General features: G+C 36.0%; 1 protein-coding gene across 1 annotated transcript in view; it reads left to right on the top strand.

Annotated features, from left to right (window-relative positions):
• GRM8 (glutamate metabotropic receptor 8) overlaps positions 1–15403 on the top strand; it is a 796332-nt gene that overhangs the window by 686850 nt on the left and 94079 nt on the right. The window contains 1 exon segment of the mRNA XM_028526153.2: positions 11149–12084. Coding sequence (XP_028381954.1) covers positions 11149–12084 — 936 coding nt within the window.

Below are 15403 nucleotides of genomic sequence, written 5' to 3'. Positions count from 1 at the left end.
AGGTTAGTCTCTTGTAGACTACATATATATGGGTCTTGTTTTCTTATCCATTTAGTTACCCTGTCTTTTGATTGCAGCATTTAAACCATTTACATTTAAAGTGATTATTGATAGAGATAAATTTATTGCTGTTTTATTCTTTTAAATATGTTTCTCTGTTTTGATTTTCTACTTCTTAACGGAGGCCCTTTGACATTTCTTGTAATATAGCTTTGGTGGTAAAGAAAATTTTATTTTTTATTGTCTGTGAAGCTCTTTATTTCACCTTTGATTTTAAATGATAACATTGATGGTTAAAGTAACATTGGTTGTTGGTACTTGATTTTCATCCCTTTGAATATTTCATGCCAGTTCCTTCTGGCATGAAATGTTCCTGTTGAAAAATCAGAAGACAGTCTAACTGGAGATTATCTTGTGTCTTTTAAGATTCTCTCCTTGTCTTTAAGCTTTGCCATTTTAATTATGATGTATGTTTAATTATGATGTGTACTTAATTATGATGTATGCCTCTTTGGGTCCATCTTTTTGGGATTCTCTGCATTCCTGGACTTGTTGCCTTTTCCTTCATTAGACTAGGGAAGTTTTCTGTCATTATTTCTTCAAATAATTTTGTGACCTATTGCTCTCTCTCTCTCTTCCTTCTGGCACCTTTATGATGCCAGTGCTGTTATGCTCCATGTTGTCCAAAAGAAGACTTAAACTTGCCTCATTACATTTTTGCTCTCTTTTTTATGCTCTGATTAAGTGTTTTTTCCTACCTGGTCTTCCAAATTTCTGATTCAATCTCCTGCTTCATCCAACTTTTTGTTTATTCCTTCCAGTGTATTCATCATTTCATATATTGTATTATGTATTCTTTTTGTGTGTTTGAATGGGGGCAAATCCATTTCCTGGAATTTTAAAAAAGGCTGAAAGTTTAAGAAAGCTTTGGGGAATCATGAAGCATAATAAAATCTGCATCATGGTAATAACAAAGAAAAAGATGTGAGTAAATGTCAAGAATGTATTTTAAGAAATAATTACCAAAATCTTCCCCAATCTAGTGAACAAAAAAGACACCAAAGTCCACGAAGCACAGAGTGCCAAAAAGATGGGCCCAAAGAGGACTACATTAAGGCACATCATAATTAAAATGACAATGCTTCAGGACAAGGAGAGAGTCATAAAAGCCACATGAGAAAAGTTGTTAGTTACCTACAGAGAGCCCCAATTAGAGAGTTATCTGATTTCTCAACAGAAACATTTCAGGCCAGAAGGAATTGACATGAAATATTCAAAGGAAAGAAAGGCAAGAATCTTCAACCAAGGCTGCTTTACATGGCAAGGGCATCATTTAAAACTGGAGGAGAAATAATGAGGTTTGTTAACACCAAACCAGCACTACAACAAATCTTAAAGTGTTTCCTTGAGGAAGAAGAAGAAGAAAGAAGAAGGAGGAGGAGGAGGAGAAAGAGGAGAAAAAGGAGAAACAACAGAGGATAGTTTAAAAATGTCAGTAAATACATATCTATCAAAACTCACTCTAAATGTAAATGGCTTAAAAATTCTAATCAAAAGACATATATAGTAGCTGAATGGGTAAGAAAACAAGACCCACCTATATGCTGTCTCCAAGAGACCACCTCAAATCAAAAGATAAACATAGACTAAAAGTAAAGGGTTGGAAAAAGATATTTATTGCAAATGGAAAGAAATAATAGCTGGGATAGCAATAATTATATCCAACAAAGTAGACTTTAAAACCAATGCTATTGTGAAAAGCAAAGAAGGACAATACATAATGATAAAAGGAATAATCCGACAAGAAGATATAATCCTAGTAAACATTTATGCACCCAACATAGGAGCACCTAAATATGCAAAGCAAAACTTTATGGACATAAAGGGAGAGATCAACACAAGTACAGTCATAGTAGGAGATTTTAACATTCAGTTGACTTCAGTGAATAGAACTTCCAGACAGAAAATCAACAATGGAACCACGGTCTTAAACAGCATGCTAGTTCAAATGGATTTAATTGATTTGTACTGAGCATTTCACCCCAAAGCATCAAAATATAAACATATGTAAGTGTAAATGAAATTTTCTCTAGGATAGACCACATCTTAAAACACAAAACAAGTTTCAATAAATTTAAGAAGATTGAAATCATATTGAGGATCCTTTCTGACCACATGCTATGAAACTAGAAATCATTCAAAAATTTTAAAAAATGAGAAGTACACAAAAACATTATTAAATAATGAATGGGCCAACAACAAGATAAAAAATGAAAAGATATCTTGAAATAAATGAAAATGAGAACACAACAACTGAAAAATCTGTGTGGTAGAGGGAAAGCAACTCTAAGAGGGAAATTCATAGCATTACAGATCTATCTCAAAAAAAACAAGAAAAAGTTCAAATAAAACAATCTAATAGTTCTTTTATCTGCTCATCTACCAATGGATACTTAGAGTGCTTCTCAGTGATTATAAATAATGCTGCAATGAACATAGGGGTGCTTATGTTCTTTGGAATTAATGTTCTTGGGTTTCTTGGATATATTCCCAGGAGTGAGATCACTGGGTCAAAAGGCAGGTCCATTTTTGATATTTTGAGGTATCTCCATACTGTTTTCTACAATAGCTGCATCAAAAATACATTCCCACAAACAGTGCAAAAGAAGTCCCCTTTTCCACATCCTTGTCAGCACTTGTTTGTTCATTTATTGATGATAGCCATTCTAACCAGTGTGAGGTGATATAACTCATTATAAATTCAATTTGCATTTCTCTCATGATTATTGATGTTCAGCATCTTTTCATACTTCTATTAGACATCTGTATGCCCTCCATGGAGAAGTGTTTATTCAGATTGTCCATTTTTTAATGGATCGCTTGCTTGTTTGTTTGTTTGTTTTTTGGTGTTGAGTTTTGTGAGTTCTTTGTAAACTTCAGATATTAAGCCCTTGTAAGATGTATCAGCACATATGTTCTCCCATTCATGGGTGGCCTTCCTTTTTTGTTGATGGTTTCCTTTGCTGTGCAAAAACTTTTTAGTTTGATGTACTCCCATTTGTTTATTTTTTCTTTTTTTCTAATCTGAGGAGATATATCAGATAAAATATTGCTACGAGCAATGTCCGAGATATTACTGCCCATGTCCTTGTCTAGGATTTTTATGGTCTTGGGTATAATATTTAAGTCTTTAGTCCATTTTTAAGTTGTGTGCCATCTAATATGCTTTGATTACTTTTGATTCCTGGAAATTTTTTTGTTGTCCCTTTAGCTAATTGTCATCATTTTAAAAATCATTTGGTTGTTTAGCTTGTATTTGTTATTGTTTTGCTTTTTACTTGATTGAAACAAATTCACTTCCAAACGTTTCAGCAGAAGATGCCTGGTTAGCTATGCTGTTTATGTTTTTAGAGACATTTCTCTGGCCTCTCCAATACAGATTGGTATGTCTCTAAATGTAAGGCATAGCTTGCATCCCAGCGCTTCTTTTTACAATAATTCTGAGGATTTTCTTCACACTTCTTTTGTGTTGTAGCTCCTGTTTCCTAACATCCTCTCTCCCTCCCTTTATCCTCTTGTTTATGTCCAGAACATCAACAGATAGCTTCCTGAGGCTGACAATGGAAGATACATATATATTTCTGGAGAAACTGCATATGTAAAAATATCTTCATTTTAATGTATAACAGTAGGTTGCCAAAATCTAGGTAGGAAAATATTTTATTTTAGTTTGAAGATTTGATGGTATTTTTTCATTGTTCCCTGGCTCTCAAGCCATTCTGATCCTCCATTCTTTCTTTGTAACATTTTTTTGGCTGGAAGGGTGTCTCGAAATCTTTTAAGATCTCCTATTTGTCTTCATTATTTGGAACCTGAACCAGATAAATTTTAGACCATTTCTCAACCACTCAGAATTCCTGCACACTTAGGTAATCACTTTCTATTTCCTTTTGCTCTGAGCCCCTGGCAGTCACCAACCTATTGTCTGCATATGGATTTGCCTCTTCTGGACACTTCATATAAGATAAAGTCACACAATATGTGGTCTTCATGAATGATTTCTTTCACTTAGCATATTTTCACAGTTTATCCATTTATAGCGTGTATTAATACATATATCAATAGCACAACTTTTCATATATATGTTGGCTGTTCATACACCTTCTTTGGAGAAATTTTTCTTGAATTCTTTTGCTCATTTTAATTGGTTTATTTGTCTTTTAACTGTTTAATTCTAATTTAATTTAATTTGAAAAATGTATCCTGACACGAGTCTCTTAATCAGGTATATGATTTGAAAATATTTTTGCCCATTCAGTGGGTTTTTTTCACTTTCTTAATGACATCTGTTGGAAACAAAAGTATTTAATATTGTCCTGGCTGGTGTGGCTCAGTGGATTGAGTGAGGGTCTGCAAACCAAAGGGCCGTCAGTTTGATTCCCAGTCAGGGCACATGCCTGGGTTGTGGGCCAGGTCCACAGTTGTGGGCATGTGAGGGGCAACCACACATAGATGTTTCTCTCCCTCTCTTTCTCCTTACTGTCCCCTCTCTCTAAAAAATAAATAAATCAAATCTATTTTAAAAAGTATTTAATATTGATGAATTTCAATTTTTTAATTTTTATTTTGTTACTTACACTTTGGAGTCATGTCTTGCCCTGGCACCATTTGCTAAATAGATTATTCTATCTCCATTGAATTTACTTGGCATCTTTATCAAAAATAAATTGACTATACATGTAAGGTTCTTAATTTTATTTCATTGGTTTTTCTATCTTAATCCCAGTTGCATTCTGTCTTGATTACAGCAGATTGTACTATGTTTTAAAATCAGAAACTGTGTCCTGGCTAGTATAGCTCAGTGGATTGAGAGTGGGCCTGTGAACCAAAGGGTCACTGGTTCGATTCCCAGTTAGGGCACATGCCTGGGTTGTGGGCCAGATCCCCAGTAGGGGGCACATGAGAGGCAACTACACATGGATGTTTCTCTCCCTCTCTCTCTCCTGTCCTCTCTCACACTAAAAATAAATAAATAAAAATATTTAAAAAAATAAAATGAGAAACTGTGAATCCTTCATCCTTGTTCTTCACTTTCAAGTCTATTCTGAGTTCCTTAATTTTTGTTTAAATTTTAGGATCAGTGTGTCAATTTCTATAAAGAAAGCACATGGAGTTTTCATAGAGATATGTTAACTCTGTCAATCAATTTAGGGAGTATTTCCATTTTAGCAATATTAAACCTGATGCATGAACATGATATTTCTTTTTCATTTATTTAGGTTTTTCATTTTTAAAATTATATTTGCAGTTTTTAGTGAAAAAAACTTGTATTTCATGTGTTAAGTTTATTCCTAAGTATTTTAGTTTTTGAGCTATTATAAATAAAATTTTCTTAATTTTGTTTAAAATTATCTTTTCAAATAGAAGTGTTTGTATTTTTAAAGGTTATATAGATCTGTGATATCACATAAAACCAGAGTTTCAGTCTGAAGGTCATCTCAACATATTAGATTTAAGTGAAATAAGTCAGGCAGTGGAAGACAAATACCATATGATCTCACTTATAAGTGGAACCTAATCAACAAAACAAACCAATGAGCAAAATGGAATCAGAAACATGGAAGTAAAGAACAAACTGACAGTGATCAGAGGGGTGGGAGTGAGAGGGGTAACAGGGGAAAGAAGGGAAAGGGCCAACCAAGGAACATGAGTAGAGGACTAATGGGCACAGACAATAGGAGGGGACTGACTATGGGAGTGGGGGCGGTGGGGCAAGGGAGAGCAATGGGGAAAAGGGAGGACAACTGTAACTGAATAATAAAAGTAAAAACTTCTTAATATAAAAATTCAGCCTGCTTACCACTTTGAACAGGAGTATAAAGCTGTGTATGGTCTAGAGAAATTCGATGAATATTAAGGAAGCAATATACATGCCAATGAACTTTATTTTTAGTTACATTATCAAATTAACTGGGCAATATATACTCATTCATATGTGAATCATGTGATTCATAAAATATGATGACAAATTTTGAGATTTTAAATACTCAAACTAATTAAGTATATTTGTTAAGTCTAGTGAGTATATTGAAATTAATAAGTAAAGCTTTATAAAAATACCCAGTTTCACTGTAAATGTTTGCATATAATCTGCCATCACAAAGGTCAGATAAAGACCTTTGGGTCTTGAATATTGGGGTAACAAACTAGTCACCAAAACTGTTCTTAATACTATGCTTACTTACAGAGTGAGATGAGAACTAATTAAGAATGATATGGCTAGGTATCAATTATCTGTATTACGTTTAAAGTTTTCTCACATGTATAGTAGTCATATTAATGAATCACATTAATATGTGGGAAAAACACTGTAATAGAGGTATTTTATTGAGTGAGAATTTTAAAATGAATACTGGAAATGAGTAATTATAATGGGCCCTTTAATTGGGAAATATCCTTGTAGTTCTGTTTTTCAGGAGTTATTAAAACTACACAGAAGAAAATTATTCTGTAAAATAACATCTATTTAAAGACTTCAGGAAGCATTCTCTAGGCTGACTGGTCTGGAAATGATTAAAAAACAGAATCACACTCAGAAATTTTTTGTTTTGTGGTTATAATAATAACAGTTTGACAGCTTACAGAATGAATCACTGTTGCTGATCACTGTCAAGATAGGAGTGGGCTATGGTTTTGTCCCTGGAAGATCTATCTGTATAACTATCATCCATTTATTGGACTATGCATTTTAGATAGAAAACATCCTAATCAGAATAATGTCAAAGGCTTGGATGGCATATTTTAAATATTTGTTGATATTATGAAAGTTTTGTTAAAATTTCAAGTATTTATCTTTTAGAAATACAAACTGTCCATGCACAGATAAATTATATGATGTCTGTAACTTTCTTCAAAATAAAACTAAAACAGATAAAACAAGGTTAGTCATACATTGACAAGCATTGACATGGATGATGGATATATGTGAATTCACTGTATTATTTTCCCTACATGTTTACATGTTTGAAATTTCAATAATAAAATATTATTAAAATGCATGGATAAGGCTTTTCTTTGTACTCATTATGAAAGATGGTATAATTTATACATAGCAGTGCAAAAGCATTGGATGATCCTTGTTTATGCTTTGCAACAGTTATGAAAATTAGTTTAATTTACTCTCAAGCAGTATTATTTTTAATCAACATTTAACAGCATATGTAAAATAAATTATTTGTCTAAAATATTAATGTATTTACAAGATCCTGATTCAAATATGTGCTAATTTCCTTTTTTGAGATGGATATTGATTGGTTATCAGTCTTCAACTTTGACATCAAAATATAGTATAGTTATAGATAAATAGATTCCTTAATGAAAATGGAGTTATATAGATTTAGAATATATATATTTAACATGTTTACTTAAATATACTTAGTGTCTTCATTATAGTAAAAAAGCCATATGTATTACTTGAACATATTGGATTTTACTTAAAGAAAATTGACAACTATTTAAAAATTATGACATTTTCCATTATCTTATAATTTTATTTTTTATTTATAAAAATTATTTTTCTTAGCTTAGGACACAGAAAACTGGTAAAGGAAAATTTAATATTTAGCTAATAATGATAAATATTCTATGTGATAAGGCTTATCTAGCCTAAGTATATTTATTTGTTAACAAGTTAACTAGAAAATAAAGTGTATAGACAATTAAGGAAGTGAACATGTGGTTAGACCAGCTCACCTTTAAGATCTTTACCAGTCTTGAAGTTTAACATTTCTGAGGTATTTTTAGTTGCCTTTTTTTACACTAACATTATAAATCTAGAGAAGCCCCAAACAAAATGCAATTTTGGTTTTACAATAATTAGCTTTGAAACATAACCTTCAGAAAAGTATTTTATTATCTTATATGAGTCCATTATGGTATAAAATCAATAACTTAGCTACTCACCGGAGCTTTTCATTTTTCTCAGTATTTTTTAGAGAAGCCACTATATGCTTCCCATTTAACTTTTTTTCCTTCCTACTGGGATCCTATAAGAAAATATAATAACTTTCTAAATCATTAAAACCTAATAGAAAATTAGGGTTATGATAGATTGCTTTTCCTCTGTGGTAACAGACAGGGTAGATACAATGGTCTGGAGCTCCCTTAAGACACATGAAGTAGCATCTACTTGCTCAAGGGAGGATGTTTGAAATTAAACATGTATGAATGCTCTGCTCCACCAAGGGGAGGTTTGACAGCCCTCGGCAAGTATTGAGCTTGGGGACTATAATTCTCTGCCCTTAACCATTGACTTCACATTCAAGAAAGGAAAGCATTCTTGAGTAATAGGTATATCTAGTCATGAGAACAATCTGAGTCACATAGTTCCCCAGGAGAGGCAATCTCAAGAGTGATGAAAGGATAGTGCTGACAGTGGACACTCTGGGGCATTATTTTGGTGTACGATACCTGTCACTGGGTGTGCCTTCTCAATAGACTCTCAATGTCTTACTACACTGGTGGTGGTCACAGAGTAGGTAAGCTTAATTTGAACTCTATTCATTTTCTGTTGCTACATAACAAATCATTCCAAAATTCAGCAGTTTAAAATAATGAACTTTAAGAAAAAATCTGATACAGTTTCTGTAGATCAGAAATTCAGGAACAGATTAGCTGGGTTATTCTGGTTCAGGGTCTTTCGTGAGGTTGTAGTTAAGGTATTAGCTGGGGCAGTCATCTCAAGGCTCGAATGGAGTCAGACAATTCTCTTTGCAGGTGGCTTCCTCCTTTGCATGGTCAGTTGGTGCTGGTTGTCGGTAGGAGGCATCAGTTCCTTTCCATAGGGCTACTTGAGAGTTCTCATGCAGTGAGGGATCCAAGACAGCAAGTCAGAAGCTAAAATTTCTGCTATGACTTAACCTCAGAAATCACATATGAGCATTTCTGGAATATATTGTTGTTTACATTAGTCAGCCCTACGGAAGGTGGGAGAGGACTACGTGAGTGCAGGAATTCTAGGAGATGAGGTTACTGGGGTCGACTTGGAGCCAGACTGTCACAGAGTATGGTAATTCCTCTTTGGGGTGCTTGATAGAGCTGGTCTTGAGAAAAGAAGCTGTTTTGTTGTTGTTGTTAATTGTTTTGGTTTTTAAAAAATCTTTTAGCTCCCCATTTCTGTGCATCTTCATGCAACCGTCTATTTCCAGATCACAGTACTTTCAAGTTGGCTCCTCAGTCCTCAGGGCTCCGCTGGGGCGGCCTTCCTATCACAAATTCAGCAGACCTTTGGGGGCAAGCTGTGTGTCAGTCACTGTTCACATCAGTGAAAAAAATCACTCCTATCATAGTGTTTACCTTTTCTAGTAGCTGCTTTCCTTATCTCCTATGACCCATAATTTCCAGTTTTCTCCTATTAGCATTCCACCAAAATTACTATGTATTTGATAAAGTAAATGTGATATTATGGTTTTTAATAAGAAATATATGTATTTTTGTCTTCAACCCCATTCCTAGCACAGAGCTCCTAAAACACCTGAGATTTTCTATGATTAGAGCATTAAAAGTGTCTTTTGTTATGTTAATAAGGTAACTTTGGAAAGCCCCTGGGTAACTATGGATGAGGGCTGGTGCCAGGGTATCCAACCATGTGATTAGAGGATTGGAATTCATAATTCTACCCCCGACCTTTCTCCTCTCCCCAGGAGCGGGAGAGGGACTGAAGGTTGACTCAATCTCCAATGGCCAATGATTTAATCAATCATTAATCAATATGTAATGAAGCCCCCATCAATACTCAGAAAGATGGGTTGGGAGAGCTCCTGGGTTGGTGAAGAGGGGCAGAGTTGGGAAGAGTGGTTTGCTCAGAGAGTATGGAAGGTTCCTTGTACTTTCCACATACCTTGTCTTATTTATTGCTTCTATCTGGCTGTTCCTGGGTTATATTCTTTTATAATAAACCAGTGATCCCATAAGTAAAATGTTTCTCTGAGTTCAGTGAGTGACTTTAGCAAATTAATTGAACACAAGGTAGGGGTTGTTGGAAACTCTAATTTATAGTAGGTTGGTCAGAAATACAGGTGACTGCCTGGACTTACAACTGTCCCCTAAAGTTGGAGGGATATAATCCTGTAGGACTGAGCACTTAACTTGTGGGATCTGATGCTATTTCCAGGTAGATAATGTCGGAATTGAGCTGACTTGTAGGACATGAAGCTGGGGTCCAAGAATTGCTTGGTGGTATGGGAAACTCCTCCCTTCGGCCCCACAAACATTGGAATTGGGTCCAGAAATTTTAGTAAACAAATTAAAGGTAAGAAGTCACTGAGTGTCAGAATCATCTAAAAATAGCACTTTAATTTAAATAGAGGTATTTTGTGATTGAATCCAAAAGAGGCCCTGAGGCAGATACTAAGCACAAATGGGGGACTATCTCATTTATATCAGTTTCACTTCTTTATGCTGCCTACACGATGCTTGTTCAATGGAAAACATGACCATCCAGCTACCTCATGCAGCATGGTGTTTTCACAGTGTGGAAATGCAAGACTGAGAAATATATATATTTCAAGCTTAAACAGAAGCAAAAACTTTAATATAGTTATCACCATAAACACATGAGGCGTGTCAGAGATTAAAGTAGCTATTTTTGCTATTTCCTTTCAAAATTGACACTGTGGTTTGAATTTCTGCAGAAATATAAAGTATAAAGACTATATATAAGTGTGTGTGTGTATATGTGTGTGTGTGTATATATATATATATATATATATCTCCTAAACCAATGTTTGAGGGATTCTGGAATTTATGCCTGTGATTAGCCCTAAAACATCTTTCCATGGGACTTTTTCTTTTTTTGAACCTTAAAACTGTTTGGGCCGATAAATCTTTCTGTGAATGTCAGATTAGTCAACATGGAGGAGGTAAATGGAAACTAATGACACTCATCAAGTTGATGATGTGAATGATTTATTGGACCCAATCGTTTAACACTTTCATAAAGTCAATATCAGGGAAAGAAACTGGGCTCTTACTATGGTGAACTGTATTTGTACCGTCAACACTCGGTGATTTATTGCAAACCTGTAGCTAGGATTAGGATATTATAAATGGGGGGAAAATGGAAGGCTCATTAATTTTTTATACCCACAGGTGGAAGACATGCAGTGGGCTAAGGGAGAACATATTCAGCCGGCGTCTGTCTGCAGCCTGCCATGTAAACCTGGGGAGAGGAAGAAAACGGTGAAAGGGGTCCCTTGCTGCTGGCACTGTGAGCGCTGTGAAGGTTACAACTACCAGGTGGATGAGCTCTCCTGCGAACTTTGCCCTTTGGACCAGAGACCAAACATCAACCGCACAGGCTGCCAGCTTATCCCCATCATCAAACTCGAGTGGCATTCTCCCTGGGCTGTGGTGCCTGTGTTCGTTGCAATACTGGGGATCATTGCCACCACCTTTGTGATCGTGACCTTTGTCCGCTATAATGATACTCCTATTGTGAGGGCTTCGGGACGCGAACTTAGTTATGTGCTCCTAACAGGGATTTTCCTCTGTTATTCAATCACCTTTTTAATGATCGCAGCACCAGATACAATCATATGTTCCTTCCGACGGATCTTCCTGGGACTGGGCATGTGTTTCAGCTATGCAGCCCTTCTTACCAAAACAAACCGAATCCACCGAATATTCGAGCAGGGGAAGAAATCCGTCACGGCACCCAAGTTTATTAGTCCAGCATCCCAGCTGGTGATCACCTTCAGCCTCATCTCCATCCAGCTCTTGGGAGTGTGTGTCTGGTTTGCTGTGGACCCTCCACACATCATCATTGACTACGGAGAGCAGCGGACTCTGGACCCAGAGAACGCCAGGGGAGTGCTCAAGTGTGATATTTCTGACCTCTCACTCATTTGTTCACTGGGGTACAGTATCCTCTTGATGGTCACTTGTACTGTTTATGCCATTAAAACGAGAGGAGTTCCAGAGACTTTCAATGAAGCCAAACCTATTGGATTTACCATGTATACCACCTGCATCATTTGGTTAGCCTTCATTCCCATCTTTTTTGGTACAGCCCAGTCAGCAGAAAAGGTAAGTGCAAGAGAAGTATTTGTCAACCCTTTCCTGGGATCTAGCTTTATCTTCAAGGTGCTTTCCTGACTTTCTTTTTGGTTCACTTATATTTTTTCAACATGATTCAGTCTGTGTTATTCTTATTTAGAAATACACACACACACACACACACACACTATATTACTTAGGGTCGCTTTGCTTTGATGTGTGTTAACTGAGGCCGATTTCCCATGAAGAGACTTCCATGTGTCCTCAGCAAGGCTGGAGATGGTCGGAGCTCACATCACTTTCTGAGTCTCTCTTCCCAGCTCTCTTCTCTGCTAACATAACTGCTGTTTTCCAAATGCTGATTAAAAGTGGAAGGAAGGAAGAGAGGGCAAACATGATTCACAGGTGAGAGCTGTCCAGAGATATTCCAATTCCCAACAAATGCCTCTATTTCTGAGTCTAATGTGATGTTTTTAGTCACAGCAGGAAGTGTTACAGTAAAACAACAAAAAAGAAATTGACACCATTTTACTATTTCCCCTCAACCTCCAGTTTTATTGCTTTTCCACTTGTGGAGGGTGATGATAAGGTATTAAAGACAACAATGGGCAATTATACAAAGCAGTTTATAATGTTTTAGAAGCTGGGCATCAATGGAATCTCCCAAAAGAATTTTCATTTGTCACTATTAACCTTTTCCACATAAACCACGGTGAGTAAAGGACATCTCTCTGAGAAAGACAGTGTGAATGGAAATAGATGTGTGTGGTGCAATGTACAGAAATGCAGAGAACTAATGTTAACCATGCATTCCAAGGTTTGGGCAGTATGCTAAAGAGAAGCTGGCTTGTGAAGCAAAAGCAAACCTATATATAATGGATAGCCCTTCAGCTCAATGTGTATATGAGAAAGTTCTTTTCTCTGAGGGAGGACTTAAAGATTGTTCCATCTTCCATCATCAAAAGTCATGAGGAAATCAAGCATCCTGGGGGCAATTCCATTGCCTAGTCTCAAACATTCCAGGCTGAGGTCACGCATGATTCTTGAAATCCCAACTAATTCAGAGGAAAAAGTATTCAATAAGGGCATGGAGAGCTCATTAGTATGAACATTCATCCCTTGCTAGATTGATGTAGCCTGCAACCATGTTTGGATGGAAATGTACTTCAGCAAACTAGTTGTTGAGTAGACAGAACTCCTGTGGGTTCCAGACCTGTGTGCCCTTTCAGGACTGGTGCGGCCGATGGAGGTCCATGAATATTTGATGTAGGACCAAGCATATGGCAGAAAAGAAAGTAAGATAGTTTGGGGCTCTAAACCTAAAAACTAGAAACCATTATATTTTGACATATTCAGATGAGAATTTATTAGCATCAAATGTGTAAATTGAACTTAGGAAATAATGTGTGAGTTGGAAAATAAGTTTCTCAATACTTATTGGGTCGGTTTCGATATGGTTAATTGTGCTAGTCAAGACAAAACAATGACTGTATTATGTGACTATTAATAACATAAACTTAAGTGGTATTTGTGTTTGAACCTCAGACTGCCTTTTTTCTATATTCTGTTTTATCTGGAGTGGGCCCCAAGTAGTTTATTTTGCTTTTGTGCACAATAAATATTTAGCTAAACAAAGTCTTCTGAGATCTGACATCTAACTTTCTCCTTTTTTTCTATCTCTTCCTTTATACTTTATAAATTACAGCCTACTCTAATTTTTAATATCATGACTTCCAATGTTCTAGGGAGGTGTAGACACAATGCTAATAAGATATTTTTCTATTCATATAAATCTTTCAGTGCCTAGATTTTTAGTATAAATAAAATCATGGTCTTACATCAGGCTATTGGATAACATAATTGTAGTTGAAACGTGCATCATGCTAACAAGTTTGTTAAAGGTAATGGAAAGGAAAAAGAACCATTGTCTCTCAGAACAAAACCTCTATAGTTGCAGCTGCCCCCAAGGAGCAGTAACAAGGAGAGTAAGAGCTTCAGGAGGAAATGGACACATGGATGTGGCAGGGGATGGAGGCTGCCGCTGCTGCTGAGCCTGCAGGAAATGTACATCCTTCTGAAAACCTGAGTTCAGTGTGTATATTCACAGGGGCAGGTCAATCCATGCCTGTAGAGAGATGACTGGTGTGGCTAGACAAAATTCCTTTTTATTTCTTAGCTTTGTAAGATCAAAAAAAGTCAGAGAAACATAGTGTAAGACAAATTATAATGTTAATTGGAATTTATTTTGTATTTATTATATGATATGACATGGGAAAGACTAAAGAAATCAATAAGAAACACTAATTCTAGAAGTTTTCAGAATATTATAGTCTGGGAGTTGCTGAATTTTGAGTAGCTCTACATCAAGAGAGATTATAAGTAGCTAAGATTTTGCTACTGAAGTGCTTTTTATAACACACTTATGCGTCATCCTAACACTTCACATTTGCTACCTGCTATTCTCTGTCAAAGTATTATTTATAACAATACACAAAATGTTTTAGAATGATGATTTTTTCACATTGCTAAAATTACTGACACATATATTAAAAATGAATAAAACTTATCTCTAAAAGAAGACTCTAAATAAATTTTATTGACTTTGGAGGACCAAAGAGCTGGTCAGTCCTCCATGCTCACTTATAAACTTAGCCAATTAACCTCACCATTATCAACTTGAAGTGTTTGCAACAGCCAGGCAGCCCACATTTCCATTAATTCGGCAGATCCTTATTGAGCATCATGTCCAGCATTGTGCTAATTATTGAGCCTGTGTCAGTCTGCTTTTCCTGAGACCTTCTTGTAAGGCTCAGTCTGGCTCCCAGCCGATGCTGCCTGCTGTCTGCCAGCACCAGCAAGGTGCCAGCGTCAAGGGCAAGAGAGGATCAGGCTCAAGGGCAAGAGAAGATAGTGAGGAGTCAAATCTGAGATGAAAAAGCACAGATGAGAACTATGAATGCTGTAACTACACATCAGTGGCATCAAATTTATAGCATGGAAGACAGCAGAAGAGCAAAATTTCTTCTAGAATGTATTTAATTACGCTTTTTAGAGTAATGTCTCCAGAAGAAAACTTATCTAACCGCATACATCTTATTGAAATTACAAGAAAACTAGGAATGAAAAGTAAAATTAATTGAATAATTTTGACAGATGATTCAGAAAAACTCTGTGTAGCATCAAGTTATAAAGGGACATTAGTAACATTCACAAAGATAACAGCTCTCTCTCCCTCTTCAGTGATAAAACTTTTTTAAATTGTTGGCAATATTACAGATATCCCCTGCCCCCCTTTGCCATCCTCCCCCCAGTCCCCACCCTTCCTCTTAGCCACATTGTTTCTGTGTCC

The sequence above is a fragment of the Phyllostomus discolor genome, chromosome 10 (genome assembly GCF_004126475.2).
Source record: "Phyllostomus discolor isolate MPI-MPIP mPhyDis1 chromosome 10, mPhyDis1.pri.v3, whole genome shotgun sequence".
Taxonomy (NCBI): Eukaryota; Metazoa; Chordata; class Mammalia; order Chiroptera; family Phyllostomidae; genus Phyllostomus; species Phyllostomus discolor.
The sequence above is the reverse complement of the archived record's forward strand: the minus strand, read 5'-3'. Positions and strand labels throughout refer to the sequence as shown.